The 20,007-nt window shown below is 36.9% G+C and overlaps 4 protein-coding genes across 6 annotated transcripts in view; 2 read left to right on the top strand and 2 right to left on the bottom strand.

Moving 5' to 3' along the window:
* LOC104745700 (subtilisin-like protease SBT1.5) overlaps window positions 1-2,143 on the top strand; it is a 3,526-nt gene extending 1,383 nt beyond the window's left edge. Inside the window, exon 2 of one of the 3 annotated variants that reach the window (XM_019237025.1) lies at window positions 116-2,143. In XM_019237025.1, the coding sequence (XP_019092570.1) occupies window positions 116-1,962 (1,847 nt within the window). In that variant the 3' untranslated portion in view covers window positions 1,963-2,143. Of the gene's footprint in view, window positions 1-17 lie in introns of all 3 variants that reach the window. The other 2 variants (XM_010467016.2, XM_010467015.2) reach the window with 2 other exon arrangements.
* LOC104745698 (ethylene-responsive transcription factor RAP2-2-like) lies at window positions 5,751-8,047 on the top strand. Its single transcript, XM_010467012.2, has 3 exons — window positions 5,751-6,207; window positions 6,760-7,650; window positions 7,760-8,047. The coding sequence occupies exons 1-2, from the start codon at window positions 5,907-5,909 to the stop codon at window positions 7,605-7,607; spliced, it is 1,149 nt and encodes a 382-aa protein (XP_010465314.1). The 5' UTR covers window positions 5,751-5,906; the 3' UTR covers window positions 7,608-7,650; window positions 7,760-8,047.
* LOC104745699 (GDSL esterase/lipase At3g14220-like) lies at window positions 7,948-10,862 on the bottom strand. Its single transcript, XM_010467013.2, has 6 exons — window positions 10,737-10,862; window positions 10,244-10,654; window positions 10,027-10,151; window positions 9,750-9,950; window positions 9,379-9,634; window positions 7,948-9,279 (listed from the first exon to the last, which is right to left on the bottom strand). The coding sequence occupies exons 2-6, from the start codon at window positions 10,491-10,493 to the stop codon at window positions 9,023-9,025; spliced, it is 1,089 nt and encodes a 362-aa protein (XP_010465315.1). The 5' UTR covers window positions 10,494-10,654; window positions 10,737-10,862; the 3' UTR covers window positions 7,948-9,022.
* On the bottom strand, window positions 11,137-12,987 carry LOC104745697 (GDSL esterase/lipase ESM1-like). The gene is made up of 5 exons (XM_010467011.2): window positions 12,692-12,987; window positions 12,438-12,556; window positions 12,120-12,320; window positions 11,790-12,048; window positions 11,137-11,688 (listed from the first exon to the last, which is right to left on the bottom strand). The coding sequence occupies exons 1-5, from the start codon at window positions 12,951-12,953 to the stop codon at window positions 11,363-11,365; spliced, it is 1,167 nt and encodes a 388-aa protein (XP_010465313.1). The 5' UTR covers window positions 12,954-12,987; the 3' UTR covers window positions 11,137-11,362.

The following is a 20,007-nucleotide window of genomic DNA, read 5'->3' as shown; positions in this document are numbered from 1 at the left end:
GAAGAGTCCGATTTCGGGTCGGATCTTGTAATCGGAGTAATCGATACGGGTATTTGGCCCGAAAGACCAAGCTTTGATGACCGTGGTCTTGGCCCTGTTCCCATTAGATGGAAAGGCCAATGTATCGCTTCTCAAGATTTCCCTACAACGGCTTGTAACCGTAAACTCGTCGGAGCTAGATTCTTCTGCGGCGGTTACGAAGCAACCAACGGGAAGATGAACGAAACGACTGAGTTTCGCTCCCCGCGTGACTCAGATGGACATGGAACCCACACTGCTTCGATCTCCGCCGGCCGTTACGTTTTTCCGGCGTCGACGCTCGGCTACGCTCGCGGCCTCGCTGCTGGTATGGCTCCGAAAGCTAGACTCGCCGCGTACAAAGTCTGTTGGAACTCCGGCTGTTACGACTCCGATATCTTAGCTGCTTTCGACACCGCCGTCGCTGACGGTGTCGATGTCATCTCTCTCTCCGTCGGAGGCGTCGTGGTTCCTTATTACCTAGACGCAATCGCCATTGGAGCTTTCGGAGCTATTGACAGAGGTATCTTCGTCTCTGCTTCCGCCGGAAACGGAGGTCCCGGTGCTTTGACGGTGACTAACGTTGCTCCGTGGATGACTACAGTCGGAGCAGGAACAATCGATAGGGATTTTCCGGCGAATGTGAAGCTCGGTAACGGGAAGATGATTTCAGGTGTTAGTGTTTACGGTGGACCGGGTCTGGATCCGGGTCGAATGTACCCGTTAGTTTACGGTGGTAGTTTACTCGGTGGTGACGGTTACTCTTCGTCTCTGTGTCTCGAAGGCTCGTTGGATCCGAATTTGGTTAAGGGAAAGATCGTTCTTTGTGATAGAGGAATCAACTCTAGAGCAACCAAAGGTGAGATCGTGAGAAAAAACGGAGGCTTGGGGATGATTATAGCGAACGGTGTGTTCGACGGCGAAGGTTTAGTCGCCGATTGCCACGTGTTACCGGCTACATCTATTGGTGCTTCTGGTGGAGATGAGATACGAAGGTACATCTCTGAATCGTCTAAGTCTCGTTCATCGAAGAAACCAACGGCTACGATTGTTTTCAAAGGGACTCGACTTGGGATACGACCTGCTCCGGTTGTTGCATCTTTCTCTGCTCGTGGACCTAATCCAGAGACGCCGGATATTCTTAAACCGGATGTAATCGCACCCGGTTTGAACATTTTAGCTGCTTGGCCTGACCGGATTGGTCCATCGGGTGTTTCTTCTGATAACCGGAGAACGGAGTTCAATATTTTGTCAGGTACTTCAATGGCGTGTCCCCACGTGTCCGGTTTAGCTGCTCTGCTTAAGGCGTCTCATCCGGATTGGAGTCCTGCGGCGATAAGATCAGCATTGATGACAACGGCTTACAGGGTTGATAACCGCGGTGAGGCTATGATGGATGAGTCCACTGGCAATACATCTTCGGTTATGGATTATGGTTCGGGTCATGTTCACCCAACCAAAGCTATGGATCCGGGATTGGTTTACGATATAACATCTTATGATTATATCAACTTCTTGTGTAACTCTAACTACACGGGAGCCAACATTGTGACAATAACCCGTCGCAAAGCGGACTGTGATGGTGCGAGACGAGCGGGACATGTTGGGAATTTGAACTACCCGTCGTTTTCAGTCGTGTTTCAGCAGTATGGAGAGATGAAAATGTCGACACATTTCATTAGGACAGTGACTAATGTAGGCGACTCTGATTCGGTTTATGAGATTAAGATTAGGCCGCCGAGAGGGACTACGGTGACGGTTGAGCCGGAGAAGCTATCGTTCAGACGGGTCGGGCAGAAACTGAGTTTTGTTGTTAGGGTAAAGACCACAGAGGTGAAGCTGTCACCAGGAGCGACAAGTGTGGAGACTGGTCATATAGTTTGGTCAGATGGGAAACGAAATGTGACAAGTCCCTTGGTGGTCACTCTTCAACAACCTTTGTGAAAGGGTTTTTTAGGATTTGGTGACCGGGAAAATTCTGGTCTCCTTTGTTATAAATGATGAAGGAAGATCATAAGTTGTTGTTGTTGTCGTCGTCTATGTGATCTGTAATATAAAAAATTGTATCTTTTGTTGTTAAGTAAGATGCAGCATCTAAGGAATGTCCCATTTTTGTGGAATCTAATATCCTTGCACTTGTGATGTGGGCTTTGAGTGAGGCTTGTAAAGCTTAAAGCTCCAAGCCCACATTGACGCACTTCAATATTTTTTTTTTCTAGGCGAGTTGGTGAGCCTGAATGACTCTACCCATTTATAGAACCTGAGAAAGGTTCACCAACGAGCACCAAAAAAATCCGACTCTACCCCATTTATATAAACATGGCTATCACAAAAGAACAAGGCTTCAACACCAAGAGCCTAATTGGAAATTAGAATCCCAACAGACAGCTGAGCTTAGGATATACTATTACATAGGAATATAAAAAAGGATTATAGAATGATAATTCGATTAATAGCCTAAAATAGAAGATGTACGTGTTTGCAGGTGAGTGTGTGTAGTTTACTTTACTGGTAGTAGTGGCAGACAGCAATATATTATGTTTATGGGTTAAAATAAACACTTTTAGATTTGTGATTGAAATATTCGATTTGGAAGCTTTCTAGATTTTACAGTCAATATAAAATAAAGGCTTTTATGCAAAAAAACCCTCCAAATAATTTTTTTACAACTTTACCCTCCAACTCAGGAAAATGTAGGTCAATACCATCAAATCAAAAGTCATCCGCAATATAACACCCTCGAACGTGTATAGATTTTGTAAACTGTGTATGTCTGTATATGAGTCTTAAAACTACGTCGTTTCTATATTTTAAAATTAAAGAAAAGGGTTGCAACTGAGATTCGAACCGTAGACCTTCATAACAAATTAAAACATGAACAACCACTAAGCTGCAACAACATTCCAGAAGAAGCGGACCAAAGAACATATAAAACCTCTGATGACGGAGATTTCGTTGCTCAAACCCCTTCTCCGTCCGAGCACGGTAGCTTTGGCTACGATAATTTCTCCAAATGTCAGCCACCGGTGGATTCTCCTCTTTTAATGGTGACGGAGCTTATGGATCTGAGAATCCTGCTCTTCCTCACCTAACCAAGAGTTTTCCTCTGTTTCGAGTTTCCTCACGCGAATGATGCTAACGGAATTGGCGGTGGCAGCAGGGACGATCTTTGCTTCCGATGGTGTGGTTTCTCCAGATCCAAATGAGATGAGGGAGGAGGGGTTTCAACGCCGTGACAGCGCCGATTCGTGTTCCAATTCAGCTAGTTTACGCAGGGGCGATGAGATATATATATGTTGGTCTGGTAGGTAAATAAAAGTTGACGCAGCATAGTGGTTGTTAGTGTATGGGCCAGTCGTGCGGGTTTTGGGTTTGAATCTCAGTTGCAACCCTTTTCCTTATTTTTAAAATATAGAAACGACGTAGTTTTAAGACTCATATACAGACATACACAGTTTACAAAATCTATACACGTTCGAGGGTTATATTGCGGGTGACTTTTGATTTGGTGTTATTGATCTGCATTTTCCTGAGTTGGAGGGTAAAGTTGCAAAAAAAATTATTTGAAGGGTTTTTTTGCACAAAACCCTAAAATAAATGCAGCTCAGCTCACCTACCAGTCAAAAAAGATAAAAAATAATTCAATTACCTTTTCCTAACAAAAAGATAGAATTAAAATTGCGCATTTTAACTCCTTCTTTATTTTTATTTTTTGTGTATATAATTTCGATATTTAAAATTTGAGTGCGTATGATACATGTATCTCAATCTCATATAATAACGAAACAAGAAATAATTGCAGGATACGGGATGGGGGTAGCATTCAAAACTTACATCATCTTCTGTTTCTTGAGATCAGCTATTTTAGGAGCTTTGTCTCAATCGAACCAAAAAGATAATGGTCCTACCTCTTTTTTGCATTCTTAACTTTATCTTCTGTATGTACTCTTTTTTCTGGATTTACTATACATACCGACGTATATACAGTACACTAAAATACAATACATTATTATCCCGAAGATAAATCACGAAAAAAAAACAAATAAAGGGTTTTGTCCCAAAAAAAACAAAACTAATAAAGGGTGATTTATTGTAAACATGTTAAGAGACTCCGGATAATTTCAATAAGGAGAACTAATGATATGCAATTAACAATAAAATAGATGAAGATATTAAAGTTTAGAACTATGAATATGCGCGTAAGTGTGGTGTGGTACAATACAAAGGTAGGACCAGGACAACGCAAAGCCTTGTCGTAAAGTCCACTTGCTCAACTTGTCTTTCTTCTTATCTCTCCCTTTTTAAAATATCAAGAAACATCGTCTAACACAAACACACGCACATAGATGATATATGATCTCATTTTCTAGTTTTGCTACTCCATGATAATTTCAACTAGGGATGGGGTTCATTTATTTTAGATTCGTCAAGATAGTATGAAATCTCAACAACAAATCATTTGATTGGTTTGTTTACTTGCTCGAAAGTTGGCAATTCTGTGGGAACTGCTAGAAGTATTAAACATTATAAATATCTACACATTTTGTACTCCCTCTGTATCATAATAGATGATTTTCTAGAATTTTTTCTTGTATCACAAAGATTGAATTTTATCAATTAATGCTAAAAAATTGTAAATTTCAAGAACTATTAAATGAAAATATTAAAGTTTAGTGAATTATTATTGGTTAATAGTTATAATAAATGTTATTATAAATAAATAATACATTTATATTTAAACATTAAATGTTTTTCTTAATTTATGTGAAAATCCTACCACATCATCTTTGTGATACAGAAGGAGTATTTTACTGCTAGAAGTATCTCTATCTATTTTAGAAATATTTAGACCGTTTGTGTTTATTGTTCAATAAAGCGGTCTATATATAAAAAGTATAACTTGTCATTTCTTTTGTCAATATAATTCCATGTATATCGGTCTCTGATTTTTTTTTTAACAAATAATAATAAAATTATTAAATAATGCATGCATCTAATTGTCAAAATAATGCATGCATCTAACATGATTCCCTGTGCACAGCCTCCTTTATTTACCGTGGCATGTCACGCGGTAACACTTGGTCTTCTCTACAGTATTGTATTTTCTTTACTTTTCCTGATTTACATGAAAGTTTTATACGACTTATGTATGACTCAGTATGACTGACTCTTCTCACATCAAAGTCAAAAAGAGTTAATTTAAACCTCATAAGAAAAAGTTCGGTAACTAGTTTTTGACATTTGTAAGGACAGTCAAAGATAACAAACATAGGATTCAACTTACCGTCTATTAACTTATTTTCTTGTAGAACCATATATTAATTAGGACCAGGCAAGTTTATTGTAAAGATTAAAATTTGTAGTTTGTTAAAATTACTTGACAAGTGTCATAACATTGTCAACATAACCAAGATCTTTACTAAAAACAGACAAAAATTGACAAAATCTATATCTCTAACCCTATGCTTTTTATGTGGGCTCAAATAAATATCAAAGTAAAATATTCTTATTAATAAAGATTAAAGAATACAATAATATATATCTTAATGGTCATTGTTATTCATAATTATCTCCCATATATAGTGATTACACATATTAATAGAATCTACACCAAATTGTAAAATTATTTATATTAATCACCCACCTAAACCAATGACAATTAACCTTATAGCCATTACGAGTCGCGAGTAAGGGTATAATAGTAAAGAAGCAAACTATATAATATACGACGCACCCTTTCTCAATCTTTCTGGAGAGAGTAACAAACAGACCATCATAGCAAGCAGAGAAAACTAAAAAAAGAGAACCCCAAAGAAAGATAATATTTACACTTTCTCCCCAAAGATTCTATTTCTGATCATTTACACCCCTGAAAGAGCAAAGCCGCCATGTGTGGAGGAGCTATAATCTCCGATTTCATACCGCCGCCGAGGTCCCGCCGTGTCACGAGCGAGTTTATATGGCCGGATCTGAAAAACAAAGGGAAAGCTTGGAAGAAGAGATCGACGAAGAAGCGATCCGATTTCTTCGATCTGGACGATGAGTTCGAAGCTGACTTCCAAGGGTTTAAGGATGATTCGTCTTTTGATTGCGATGTCGATGATGTCTTCGGAAATGCGAAGCCTTTTGTCTTCGCCGCAACTACCAAACCTGTAGCTTCTTCACCTGCCTCCGCCTTCGTCTCCTCTGGTATGTATTTGGGGATTGATTGATTCAAAATCTCAGCTTTATTTGAATGGGTTTAATGTGTTTATCTCTCTATCGTATGTTGAGTGTTCCTTTAGCCAAAAAGTAAAGATCTTTATATACTTTTCATGGTTTCTGGGGGTTAAGGAACAAGAGATAGTCTTTTTGCTTGGCTTCGTTTGAACTCTTTAAAAAAAGTCAAAATATTGAGAATTTTGTCATATATTGTTATTTGACTTTTTTTTGTTTAATTATGTTGATGAAATGATTTAGATCTTCTGGATCTTTGGTTTTCAAAGGCTTTTCTTTGTGTCTATAGCTTTGATTGTTGTTTGAAGTCTTTGGAATTGGTTGATCTCGTTGGTTTTGTTACCATCTGCAATCACTATGTTGAAAGATGCAGTTTTGTTTTATGTATGTGTTTGACTCTGGTTTATGATATGGTATTATATAATTGTGTAATTGGTTATTGGTAAAGTTTTGTGTTCTGATATGAGTCTCTGAAGATTCAGTTCAGCTAAGGATTGATCTTGTGTGTTTTGTCTTCAATAATAGGTTCAGCTTCTGCCAGGAAAATTGTAGAGTCAGATGGCCAAGCTGAGAAATCTTCTAAGAGGAAGAGGAAGAATCAGTACCGTGGGATTAGGCAGCGCCCTTGGGGCAAATGGGCAGCTGAGATTCGTGATCCAAGAAAAGGCTCCCGGGAATGGCTTGGAACGTTCGACACAGCTGAGGAAGCAGCAAGAGCCTACGATGCAGCAGCACGCAGAATCCGCGGCAGCAAAGCTAAGGTGAATTTCCCAGAGGAGAACATCCCCCAGAAACGCCCAAGTGCTAAGACCAGTAGTCTTCAGAAACCAGTGGCTAAACCAAACCAAAGCCCAACATTGGTTCAGCAGCAAACACATTTGAGTCAGCAGTACTGCAACAACTCTTTTGATAACATGGTACATGACTCTTTTGGTGATATGAGTTTCATGGAAGAGAAGCCTCAGATGTACAACAATCAGTTTGGTTTAACGAACTCGTTTGATGCTGCTGGAGGTAACAACGGATACCAGTATTTCAGTTCTGATCAGGGCAGCAACTCATTTGACTGCTCTGAGTTCGGGTGGAGTGATCACGGCCCCAAAACACCAGAGATCTCGTCAATGCTAGTCAATAATAACCAAGCTCCTTACATTGAAGAAAGCAATGCAGCCAAGAAGCTTAAACCTAACTCCGAGGACGGGATAAGCCACAATGATGAGTCTGATGATCTGATGGTATACCTTGACAACGCCTTATGGGACACTCCACTAGAAGTGGAAGCCATGCTTGGCGCAGATGCTGGTGCGGTGACACAGGAAGAGGAGCTATGGAGCTTAGATGAGATCAATTTCATGCTGGAAGGAGAGTTTTGAAGTGATTGATGGTTCCTTAGTTTGTAAATAAAGCTCTGTGTTGGTGAGTTTGATATCCCTTCTGAAGTAAATTTTGTTAAATCCTGAAGACAAATTAGTGTTTAGTGTTGGTTACTTGATCTTCTTCTGACTTGTTTGTCTTTTGTGTACAGATTTTGCTGTTGTGGGGGATGGTACAAGTCACACCTAGCGCTTGTTGCATTGGTATCTTATATGAGTCCCTCTCTTCCCATTCTCTTTTAATTTTTCTGAAATAAAAAAGGTGTGATGAAGTATATAGGAGAGTATAAAATATCATCTAATGAGTCTTGTATGTTCTCTTCATTTTTGTCTTTCTGTCTTTTTAAATGACACTTTTTAGTAATCTTCTGATCTCTCTGTTTTTATATTTGTTGTAGCGTATCATCATCACTCTCGAATGCGTTATTTTTGTTTTGTAACCCCCCAAACATATTTAACATTATAATAAAATCTATTTGGAACCTCTCTTATTTCTTACTATGAATTTTCTTTCTCTGACTAACAGAACTTTGCTTGGTTGATATATATTGAGAAGAGAAATGCTTTATATATAAATCAGTTTTGAATAATGCGAACAACTTTCAGTTTTAATCTGGTGGTTCACTTTAAAAGCAAAAAAAAAGAGAAAGAAAGATTCTTCGGAAACAAAACAATAGTGTGATTGAGTGAAAATTAAGGAAACATGATCAAGGCCACTGCTCAAGTTGTCGAATGACGAAGCGGCGGTTTTAATTCGAAGCTGGTTTAGATTCGGTTCGGTTCGGTTCAAGGCTTCATTGATTCATTCGTATTAAAAAAAGAAAAAAATCGGTTTAGGAGGTTCTTAGGTTCGGTTCAATGCGGTTTCGTTGTTCTGAATTTCTGATCATAAGATGTTGCTGAAGTACTGTATATAACCGGAGAGAGAGACGGAGAGCTTTTATATTTTGTTTGCTCCTCTGATGAATTCAGCTCAAGAGGTAAGCGACAGTGGAAAGGTTTCTCAGTAGCCGGCTAGCCGCTCGAGCTCTTGCCGATAAATGGAAAGCACATAACCAATCGTTTCCTTCCATATGGTTCCTCTGATCAATCGAACTTTACTTCTTTCAAATCAGGTTAACAACGATCAACACTATTCAACCTTGTTTTCTTAAGATTCTTTCGTCTTGTTCTTGTATTATTCGCATAAAGAAGGTTACTTGTCGCGTCATTCTCAGCTCACTTGTAATAAGCTCGCCTAATGTCACTGCACCTTACAATCTTTAAACACTGTTTCGGCTCTAGACGTTTTTAATGTAAACGGTTTTTTTTTTTTTGTATATCCTCGTTTCGGTATGAAATGGAATTCGAGTGTTACAGCTTACAACAACAACCATTTACTTATTTCACAAAGAAACAGAACAGGATTAGGGTTTCTAGATTTCTTGCGCTGGAAGATCGGACACAGGTTTACCTACGAGATCCCTTATATTCACCGGAGAGACGACATGTTTGTCTCCAGAATAAAACAAATTAGCGATTTCTTTATCAGTTTTCTCAGTGTTGTGACGCCCGTCGAAGAACAGAAACGATTTCTGGTAGCTGCAGAGCTTTGAATGCACGTTGCTATAACCGCACCCGAATGCATTTCTCGATCCAGTACCACAGCAAGAAGTCATTGTATCAGTATATCCTAACCATAAAAACCACAATTTCATTTCGAATGATAACTAATACAACTTAATCCAAATGTCTACAGGAGATAAAAACTTTCTTTCAATGATTTAATTACCGTGGAGTGATGGTTCATTGATCCTCCGGAGGATTTCACCGTTGAAATCAAAGAAGCTGTACCGTAAGCCACGGTATGGTACGGTCATCGCATGGAGCACACGACTAAGCCTTTCATTGTGCGTTTTCACCATGAAGTTAACCATCTCCATACAACTTTCACCTGTCTTTAACTCTTGTCTCACTATCGGCAAGCAACCAAGCGGTCCCAAGCTCTGTACCGCAAACTTCCTCGCCCCACCTGACTTGTATAATTTCTGCATACATCCACAAAAATTTCCTACTACAATCAAAACTTGTAAAGACTATAGACTAAATCTGGACCGGTCCATGTTAACTATAAGGGTATTGGAACAAGACTATAATACATACCATGAGCTCTCTTGATATCCTAGAGAGAACGTTGGCTACATGAGCAATCTGCTCCACAGGATTAGCATTTGGATGATCCTTTTCGAAATTCAAGTAATCATCAGCTCCAATGTTCAACATGTATATAGCTTCTGCTCGTTTTTTATCCGTCCATTTCTTATGCAACTCTACAAATTTCGAAATCTGTTCTCCAAAATTCATCTGCCAAAAAAAAACCCAACAAGACTGAACACATATAAAAATATTACAAAACCATGGTGAACTAAAGATTGCTTACAGTTACAGTCTTGGATTGAGATCCAAGAACAACAGCTCCAGCCATAGCGAAGCTTGCTCCTCGAGAAAGATCGGCTTTTGGATCAAGTACCGGAGGGATTGGTTCACGTTGACCAATCAATCGACCTAGTTATGCAATTAGATCTTGAATCAATATAACAAGAATTAACCCTTAAATAAAGCGTAAGACTTTTACGTCTATAGTTGTATATTTATACCAACGAAGTCTGGGACAATGAGGCCGTCAGACCAACGACCGGTTGGATCATCGACGGAGTCACCGTAAGGCCAGGCGGTGGCTGGATCGAACTCCGAGGAGAAGAACTTCGTGTTGCCCACATCGTAGGAAGAGTCGCCGAAAGTGAATAAGAGAGGGGGCTCGCCGGAAACGATCACCGGAATACTGGCGAGTGTAAAATACGTAAATAGCGCTAAGAAGAAGAGTGACTTATGAGGGTTCTGTGCCATTTTTGGAAAGGTTTCAGCTTTCAGTCTTTTTGTCTTCTACTCTGTTTCCTCTGTTTTGTAGTGTTAACTGTCCCTTAAACTTATGTGATATACCAAACCGAAATTAACTCCGGTTTGATTATCTTTTCTTACTCTTGAAGAACAGAAGAAGTCAACTGGAACTAAAACCAAAAAGTTTAAGTCAGAGATAAATCATAAATGCGAGGATATCCAATTTATACTGTATTTAATAGCTGTGGTTACCAAGGTGGGAACATGGAGCTTGCAACATTACCAAGGTAGGAACATATCATAAACTCACTTTACAAATCTTCCAACTACCCTTGTTTGGGAAAATTCACCAAAGCCATGGTGTCTTAATAATAATCTTGGTAGAAATCGCTTATCTTGTAGTAACAAAAGTAATCACAATGAAGGCAATTTTAAGATTATATTGAAATTAATGGTGTCGTTATCTTGGCAACAATCGTACATCTTGTAACAAAAGTAATCACAATCGTCTATATACCTAACTTGCATTCATATGACTTTATAATGAAGAGAAAAGTATGGAAGAAACGTTAGATTGAGATACACGTGAAAGTGAAACTCGGACTTATTTTTAATTAAGTACCAGATCGAGAGCAATAATTGTATATCGAAAGTGCTTCACAAGAAAGGAAACTCGAGTTTCAATTTAGTACTAGAGATTGCAATATCTAATTATTTTAATTTCTAATTATTATTATTATTATTTTTTTGATAATCTAGGTATCCAAAGTTCAGTGGGCCTTGACTAGCCCACTAGCCCGAAGGTTTGGCGTTCCGAAGGCAGCAAGAGTGATAGTATATGTATCTCTGAACGATTCTGCTCAAAGTGATCCGTTTTATTAGGCATAGAAACCGGCGTAGGAGTCCTCCTGAGAGGAGAGACGACGACGGGTCGAAAACGTGTTAGGTTCCCAAAACTCACGCATCTTCTCTCCGGTTGGGTAGACGATGAGCTCACGTATATTCATAGGTTGGATCACGTTAAGGTTGGCTGAGTAGAGAAGATGGGCGATTTCTTCCTGCGCTTTCTCTGAGTTGTGACGTCCGTCGAAGAAGAGGTAAGCTCGCTGGTAGTCACATAGCTTTGAGTGGACGTTTCCTTTTCCGCAACCGTATGCATTATGTGTCCCAACACCGCAACACGATGCGTTTGATACGTAGAATCCTATACACATATGTATTCAGGTATTAATTTTTGTATCAAACAAAAAAGAGAATTCTTATAGATTATCATCACGGAAACTTTGGTCGAGTGAATGATCTTACGGTAGTTGAGATTTCTCTGTGTTCTACGAAGAATAGCGTTGTAGAAATCGAAGACAGCGAACTGAAAACCGTCAATGTCGGGGGAACTAGCAAAGTCGTTTAGCATCGGACCGATCTTTTCATTGTGTTGTTTGGCCAAATCGTTGAGTAGCTCGTAGCAGTCGTTGCCGGTTTTGTAGTCTTGCCTCACGATCGGTAAGCAGCCTAATGGTGCTAGCAATTGAACCACAAATTTCCTCGCCCCCAAATTGGTCAACGACTGTAATTATATAATCAAATCAATTAAACATACAATAGACAACAATTTTTATTGGTTTGTCGACCACTTACTCTAATGTCAGTCTTTAATTGGCTAGTGACGGAAGTGACAAAAGCTTGCTGCTTAGTAGCGTCTGCATCGGGATGTTTCTGGATGTAGTTCAAATAATCTTCCGTGCCAATGTATATCATAAACAATGACTTTTTGATGTAATCAGTGGTCCAATTTGATTTCATACTTTCGAATGTAGTCACTTGTTGACTCAGTGTCATCTAGATACACAGAAAAAATATAAAACAATTTAATTCCTTCTTATTGATTTTACTAATACAGTATATGTAAAAAAGCTAAATTATATAACTTTAGTCTTTATAGCAAAGTAGACTTACAGATTCCACCGGACTCCCAAGAATAGAAGCATCGGTGACAGCAAAACTAACTCCACGTGTAACATTAGCGTCCGGTTTAAGCGCCGGTGGGACTCCGTTCGGAATAGACATGAAATCAGCTATAATCATATATACCATATATCTTGTTTAATAACCGATATACTTATACAGTATACAAGTAATATACCGATCAATTAGTGCATGCGTGAAACCAACAGAAAAATATTCGAAATCTGAGAGTAATAAGAGCGTACCGATAAAGTCAGGGACGATGTGGCCATCGGAAAACTTGCCGTTAGGGTCGTCACGGGATTTGCCGTAAGGCCATTTGGTTTGGGCAGGATTTTTGTCCTTGCTGAGAAACACTTTGTTTCCGACGTCATAGTAGGAGTCTCCGAACGTGAACAACGCTACGTTGGGAACGCCCTCGCCGGCATAGACGAAGATCGGATTGTCGAAGATGGTTAATATCAGTAACACTCCCAAAATACTCACGAAATTACAATTGTCTGCCATCTCAATAATTATTAGTGAAGTGAGGAAGATTAGTCCGGTGGTGAACTTCACGTACAGTTCACTTGGTCATATTTATATTGCATAGGTTGGTAAATTTTTGTTGAGTAAAATGTTACGGTTTAAAAAAACAAAAAAAGTACACAACTACAAAGTAAAAAAAAAAACAATCTAAACTGCACCTTAGAATTAGATATGAGGCCATGTTATTGCCTCTAAATTTCTATCTGTTTGAAAAAGAAAAAAATTCTAACTCATGTCATTTGTTATCTAATTAATTTACTTGTAAGCAAAAAAAAAACAACAATTATATGATTAACATATCTACTTAAAGTTTTTCTGTTTCAAATTTAAGTTATTTTCAAATGATACTAAACATACTATTCAGTAGTCATGTTTCTTTAGTTTCTTCGCTACTATTCCCATCCGTAACACTTTTTCTCGAGATTTACTGAACACAAAATTATCTAAAGTTTTTACGTGTAGATCACTAAAATGTCCAACTTCACAAATAATGGACAATTTTGATGATACTAAACCTTTTCGTATTGATTAAAACAGTCCCTTAAATTAATTGTGTGTTGACCAACTAATTCTTATATGAACACTAGATAAGGACCCGCCCGATGTGCGGGTTTAAAGTTTTGTATATAAAATTAAATTTAACAAAAATATTTTAAAAGTTGTTGTACGTTCTTTCAAAAAATTATTTTTGCTATAATATACTGATTTATATCTATTTACAAATTTTTTTTGTATGTTACCATTAAAAGTATATTTTTTTACATCTAAATATATTGTATGTTACATATATATATATATATATATATATATATTTTACCAGCACCTAAACAATATATTTATGAACACATTAAGTAAACTATTATATGTTTCTTTACTTTCACTTTTGCATAGTTTTTTTATTTACTAAAATTTTTGGCTCAAAAAAATTTTGAATAAAAAGATATTACATAATATACTAATCAATGCACTATAATCACAATAGTGTATGACCAAGAGAACCTCAGCTTCGCCCTTTTCCCTTATGGAAAGAACTTTGCATCCGACCTCCTCTACCATGGAGAGAACTTTGGCTCCGCCTTCCTCCCTTGGAGGGATAACCTAGCATCCAACATCCTCCACCTTCCTCCCTTGGAGAGATAACCTTGCGTCCAACCTCCTCCACCGTCGAGAGAATCTCGGCTATTCCTCCTATTGTATGGAGAGAACATGTTCACGTATTTTAGCTATCTAAAAATGGCTTGCTCCGACAACCAATGAAACTAAAGACTTTTGTCTAATATCACAAAATCTTTTGATAGTAACTAATGTTAAATTTCCTAAAGTATTAGTGGAAGTGTCTTTGACACACCATGATGTAGCCTCTGTCTCTGCCACTTTGCTTAGTGAGCTCCATGTCCACTCCTAGCCCATTTGCCCACCTTACTCAGTGGACCCCACGTCTAATCACGGCCCGTGGGACCACTCATATCTGACGACCAGTTTGTTACGTCCATGAGTTTTTAAATACTTGTTTACCGATTCTACACATCACCATATGATCTTTTCCTGTTTTTTGTTCTCGCTCGCACAATTCCGACAATCACTTCCCGGAAGGTCACCCATCTTGAAACTACTCCTGATTAAGCAAACCTAACTCTGGAGTTCTCTTAGGATCATTGACCGAAAAGATAAGTGCACTTTGGTAATATAGGTGGCCAAATCAATTCTTTTAAACCTATCCGCATACCAGGGTGTCACAGTCTCCGAGCTCCTATGGATCTATCAACAACGATTTATGTTTTTCCAACCTATCTATCTATGTTAGCTGTAAACTTGTGTTTGGTCAGCTTATTTTATCCAACCATTAGGTTGATGAGCTTCTACTCGTTATCTCCCTTTGGGATTGAATGAATGATAACAATTATGTTTGCACAAAACGGTCTATGATAAACTAATCAATGTTGAGAAATTAGAACGAAAATTAATTTGATATAATTATAGATATAATAGAAAATTATAAGCACGACAATATATGAATCCCAAATAATTTAAAGATGAAAATATCTATTAAATAGAACAATTCAAAAATGCTACAATAAATTTTAAAATAAAGTATTAGAAAAAGACGCATATATTAATATTTTTTTTAAGTCAACATATTAATCTTACAATTTCCAAACTGAAAAAGAGAAAATAGGAGAAAATTTTGGTTTAAAAAAATAAGAAAATTTATCTTCCCATTAAAATAGTTTTACCAATAAAACAAAGTTGAAAGAAGTGTATATTAATAAATTATTTTTTAATGAAAAATATGAGATTTTTATATAGAAGTGAGTATTTACAAAATTTAGAATTAATAATTAACTGTATGTTTTCCTTAATCTCATTTCTACCCTTGTTGTTTGTAAAATTAATAACTTAAGTTAAAAAATAAGTAAATAATATTATATAATTTCATAAAATATATATAGTCTCCTTATAATTATTTAAAAATAACTTTTTAATTTTCGAATTTTTTTTATAATTATCTTTTTACAGTATTAATATTATTTAAAACAAAATATTTTGTTTTTTGTTGTAATCTCAAATTCCTCCTATTAAATATTAAATTTTACACATGTCAAAATCTCATATTGATAATTTGACACATGTCAAAATTCTGTTAATGGCTAACTTTCAAAACCCAACTTTATATAATAAGATAAGTAAGATAAGGAATCACAAATGTATTTATTATAAAATAGTAATATTCACCTAGTCATATAGTCAAAACATAACAGTTTACTTTAAAAGAAAAAAAAATCGAGTTAGCGTAAAATAAAATCTAGTACAAACTGCTTTTCAAAAATAAATACGAAGGAACTCCATAACAGAACATAACTCTAACTAAAGTACACTTTAATTTGCTGGTGTCTTTTAAAGCAAATTATGTTGCTCGGGATATTGCCAATAGTTTTCATCGCCATGGTCATTTCGTTTGCGATCATATTTTACACTAGGTGGACTAGCTTAGCTAGCTAGCTTACAAAGCTTGGTGTCACTCGAAGATTTGCTGAACAAGTAAGAAGTTGAGGCTTTTTGTTTCTTTAAACTCTGTTTTACCTACGTGGCTCTGTGATTCACATGAACCGAACCAAAAAATGAATAATTAAGGAGGAAAAAGCTTTCTCTCCCAAGCCCGAATATCGAGAAGCCGCTACCATCAAATCTCTTCGACGCCGGTGGAGCTTTTGCTCGCCTGCGTCGGAGTATCTCGACCTTAGCTTCCGTTCTCTGCTTTTTTTGCTCCCTTAGTTTCCTTTTTCAATCTCTTTTTCCCCTTTTGTTTCTCGTCTTGCAACCTACACAGACCCTCTCCAATCAACCAAATCCATGCAAAGACTTGCTAAAAACCGATTTCAGAAGACGGAGGAGACTGATAAACTCCTCTCTCCATAACTCCGACTCAGCCTCACTGCTGACAAAAATCAAGTCCCCTTGTCTTTTTAGCTATCGATCCGGAAGGTCATCGCCTCTGCAGATTTCTCTTCTCCAACATCACCCAAGCCTTGGCAGGCGGAGACGGAGACGATGGTTGGTGAGGAAACCTCCAGAGAAGTGCTTTTTCTCCGCTACGGACTACCGTCTTGAACACAGGCCATCCCCTGAGCTTGGCAGCTCTGTATTTGCTTTCACCGGAGACGCAGAAGTTTCCTTCAATCTCCCTGGTCAGCCGCTGTGCGCATCAATTCTCAAATCTGAACATCAAATCTGAGATCGGCATGTTAGCTTTACAAGAGGACTCGCCCAAATTCCAAAAGCCCAGGTTCTCTCTATCTAACCCTCTGTTATCCCATCGACTTTGTCTAGACTTTTTGGCTATCCTTGGTGTTCGAAAACTGCATCAGAGAACCCACTTAGCTAGACTATCTTGGATGTACAAAGGGTGTGTTAGAACTATGGTCATTGCTCAGTGTGTGATATTGTCTGTTGGATCCCGAAACTGGATTTGCCAAAGTGTTCTCAACCCCCAACAACCACCCTCCTTTATGAAGCTCAGGTCTGCTGCTTCCCGGTCCGTGTCTTGCCGATCACATTCTTTGTGTGGAATTCTTGATCACCATTTCCATGGCAGAGAGGATCCACCTGGCTTGTCACGGTCTTACACTTACTCTTTGCACCTGTTAGTAACTCCATTGGTAAGCTCTAGTGCCCATAAAACCCTACAATCAACCTCTCGTCCGAAGCTCAGGTCTGGTTTTCATTTGTTAGTATCTCACCGGCTTCATAATCTGTGTGAAATTCTTGATCACTATTTTCATGGCAGAGAGGATCCACCTTTTATACCACGGCTTTACACCTGCTGCTTGCGAATCCTGGTTTTAGTTCCAATGGTGAACCTTACTGCTCCTAAGCTCTTGAAGTCTCATGGCATTTCAGTTCTGATTGCAAATTACCGAGGCTGTGATTATGGTCTTAGATTTTTCTCTACCAACAATCACCCCTCGACAATCCGGCCAAATGCTTCAAGTACCACTGCCTCAAGCAAACTAATACCAATACCTCCACCACCATCTGGGCCTTTGTCCCCCAAATCCTTGCCATGGCCTTGACTTGGCTAGTTCTCCTCACTCCGGCGAGCTCTTTGGCTCTGCTTCTCATATCAACGGCACAATGTCTTTTGACTGTGACCAATTTGTCATCTCTCGAGTTTATCGATGATGTTCAATCTTGCAACCTTGATTCCGCATGTCTCCAACTGCTCTATAGCACTTGTTTCATAGCTATCATGGATTCTTGCTTGATATTTTCTTTACCTTTATTCATGCTTATGGCTTTGGGGTAAGCGTATGCTTGTTACCTCTTAAACTTTGGGTTTGAGATATTTTATCCCTCTCTTTGTAATGTTTCTGTTTGATTGAATAGAAACACTTGTTTGTTAAAAAAAAAAAAAACCTATGTGGCTCTGTTTCATCTTTTGTAGTGTTTTTGAGTATTTCTCAAAAAAATTACACTTGCATACAATATATCATTTATTAAAATATTAACAACCAATTCTTGTAAAGAAAGCGTGCAAATATATAAAACACCAAAAATGTGTAATTTCTATATAAATATACTAGTTTGACACAAAATTGATAATTAATTGCTAGAGTAACATTTCATCATATCCATTAACTAAAATGACACATTTTTTAGTAAAAAGACTAAAATCCAGAAACATTTTAAAATTTTTTTTAGTATAAATATACATATACAATATTTTTAGTTCGTAATTTTTTTATTGAATACAAAAATGCAGTGTGAATCTTCGTCTTGATTAATAGTGAGAAGAATCTTGTAAAGATAGATTTCAATCTTGCATTTTAAGTTTTGAACAATGTGTCATATCAATTTATAAGTTTTTTGTTTACAAAAAGAAAAAAAAAGAGTTATAAGTTTTGTATACTGAAATTTTTGGAAAATCCAAAATTACTTTATATATACATATATAGTTGTGTGTTTTCTGATCACTTATTGAATTGTGTAGTAGTATACAATCAGTGTAATGAGACTACCAAAAATAATGGTCCCTATGAAGGTGACAAAAGCCAGTACGTCCGGTATGTATGATTAGTCCGTGGCCAAAAAAAACACATGGCTAAAACATTGGTGGTTTAGGAAACTTCAATCTAGTTTTTCATTTTTTCTACAGAATAAAGTAATCTCTATGTTAGAGTTAGGTTTGTGTTTCCAATCCTTTGGAGTTAGGTTTAAGACTTTTAGGCGTATGGGGTGGCAACTACCGTTCTGTTGAAATTGGAATTCTAGATTTTAGCTATTTTATTTTCTTTTCTCTTATACTAACAAAAAATTTTGGATGCCAGCATAAAATTAGATTAATGTATAATTTAGATAAGCCGTAATTAGTGACATCTAAAATAACATGAATTTTATTTTCGTTAAAAAGAGATAATTTGTTAAAAGTTTATACCCCAAACTCTAGAAAATGTATGAATCTAGGATCCAGATTTTCAATATATATACCAATTTTTGTTGAAAGTGCTTAATTTTAATATAATTATGTTACATGATTTTTATTTTCATATCATATCGTCATTCTAGAACGATAAAGCACTATCAAAGACTGTATCAAACAAATAGTGGCACAAACTTTTTTCTATTTCATTTTATACAAACTTTAGAAAATATAATTTAACAGAAATTTTTTAGATCAACTAATTTTTCCAATAATTTGTTGTTAAATGAGCTATATATATGAGGTAACACTTTAGTTGAAAGTGCTGACTTTAGTACATCCTAGTTGTTTTGTCTCAATATAACTATATACATGATTCTTATCATCATTCTAGAAGTTATAAGGGACTATGTGACTATCAAAGACCATATCAAGAAATTGACGTGAGACAAAAATTTATGTTCCAACGTATAGCGTCGTTAGTTATTTATTTTTCTAAAAGTTTATCTTAATCCATCTTAATACAATTTGTTCGTTAACTTATTTCCTTCTTTTTTTTTGTTTTGTTTTGAAATTCTGAAATTCCTTCAACACCATATATCTCAAACCCCTTTGAATTAGGATTTTTCGTGTCAACAACATTAGACTTTATATCCCTTCTCCATTCTTTCTGATGGCTCCATATCTCATATCCCTAAAGACCACGAGCTCAGTTCTCACCACCACTATTTTCTATAATAGAGGCTAGAGAGGACTTGTACTGTTCTCAATATACATATTGTAATCCATTCTTTACCAATTACCAAGTAAAATAAGGATTAAAAAAGAGTAAAATTAATAAGGGACCAAAACTGTTTCATTAAAAAGTGAAAAGGATGACCAAAACAAAAAAAGATTGATCGTTGATAAAAACAAAGGAAAAAAAAAAACTCTTAACACAGTTAAAAATGATAAAATTGATCACTAAGTACCTTTGGCCAAAAAAAAAAAAAAAAAAAAATCACTAAGTACCAAACCACATATGATAGATATTATGCGTTTTGACTTGCTAAAAAATAACATGTGCACATTTTCTCTTAAGAAAAAACAACATGATGTTAAGTTAAAAAAAATACA

The sequence above is a fragment of the Camelina sativa genome, chromosome 15 (assembly GCF_000633955.1).
Source record: "Camelina sativa cultivar DH55 chromosome 15, Cs, whole genome shotgun sequence".
In the NCBI taxonomy this organism is placed as follows: domain Eukaryota; kingdom Viridiplantae; phylum Streptophyta; class Magnoliopsida; order Brassicales; family Brassicaceae; genus Camelina; species Camelina sativa.
Note: the sequence above shows the minus strand (reverse complement) of the source record. Positions and strands in the feature narration are given on the sequence as shown.

Coding starts and splice junctions, on each gene's coding strand:
- LOC104745698 (XM_010467012.2), top strand. CDS start 5,907: ATGTGTGGAGGAGCTATAATCTCCGATTTCATACCGCCGCCGAGGTCC. Junction 6,208..6,759: donor CTCCGCCTTCGTCTCCTCTG/GTATGTATTTGG, acceptor CTTCAATAATAG/GTTCAGCTTCTGCCAGGAAA.
- LOC104745699 (XM_010467013.2), bottom strand. CDS start 10,493: ATGGCACAGAACCCTCATAAGTCACTCTTCTTCTTAGCGCTATTTACG. Junction 9,951..10,026: donor CTCAATCCAAGACTGTAACT/GTAAGCAATCTT, acceptor TTTTTTTGGCAG/ATGAATTTTGGAGAACAGAT. Junction 9,280..9,378: donor CAATGAACCATCACTCCACG/GTAATTAAATCA, acceptor TTTTATGGTTAG/GATATACTGATACAATGACT.
- LOC104745697 (XM_010467011.2), bottom strand. CDS start 12,953: ATGGCAGACAATTGTAATTTCGTGAGTATTTTGGGAGTGTTACTGATA. Junction 12,321..12,437: donor TTGGGAGTCCGGTGGAATCT/GTAAGTCTACTT, acceptor CTGTGTATCTAG/ATGACACTGAGTCAACAAGT. Junction 12,049..12,119: donor AATTAAAGACTGACATTAGA/GTAAGTGGTCGA, acceptor ATATAATTACAG/TCGTTGACCAATTTGGGGGC.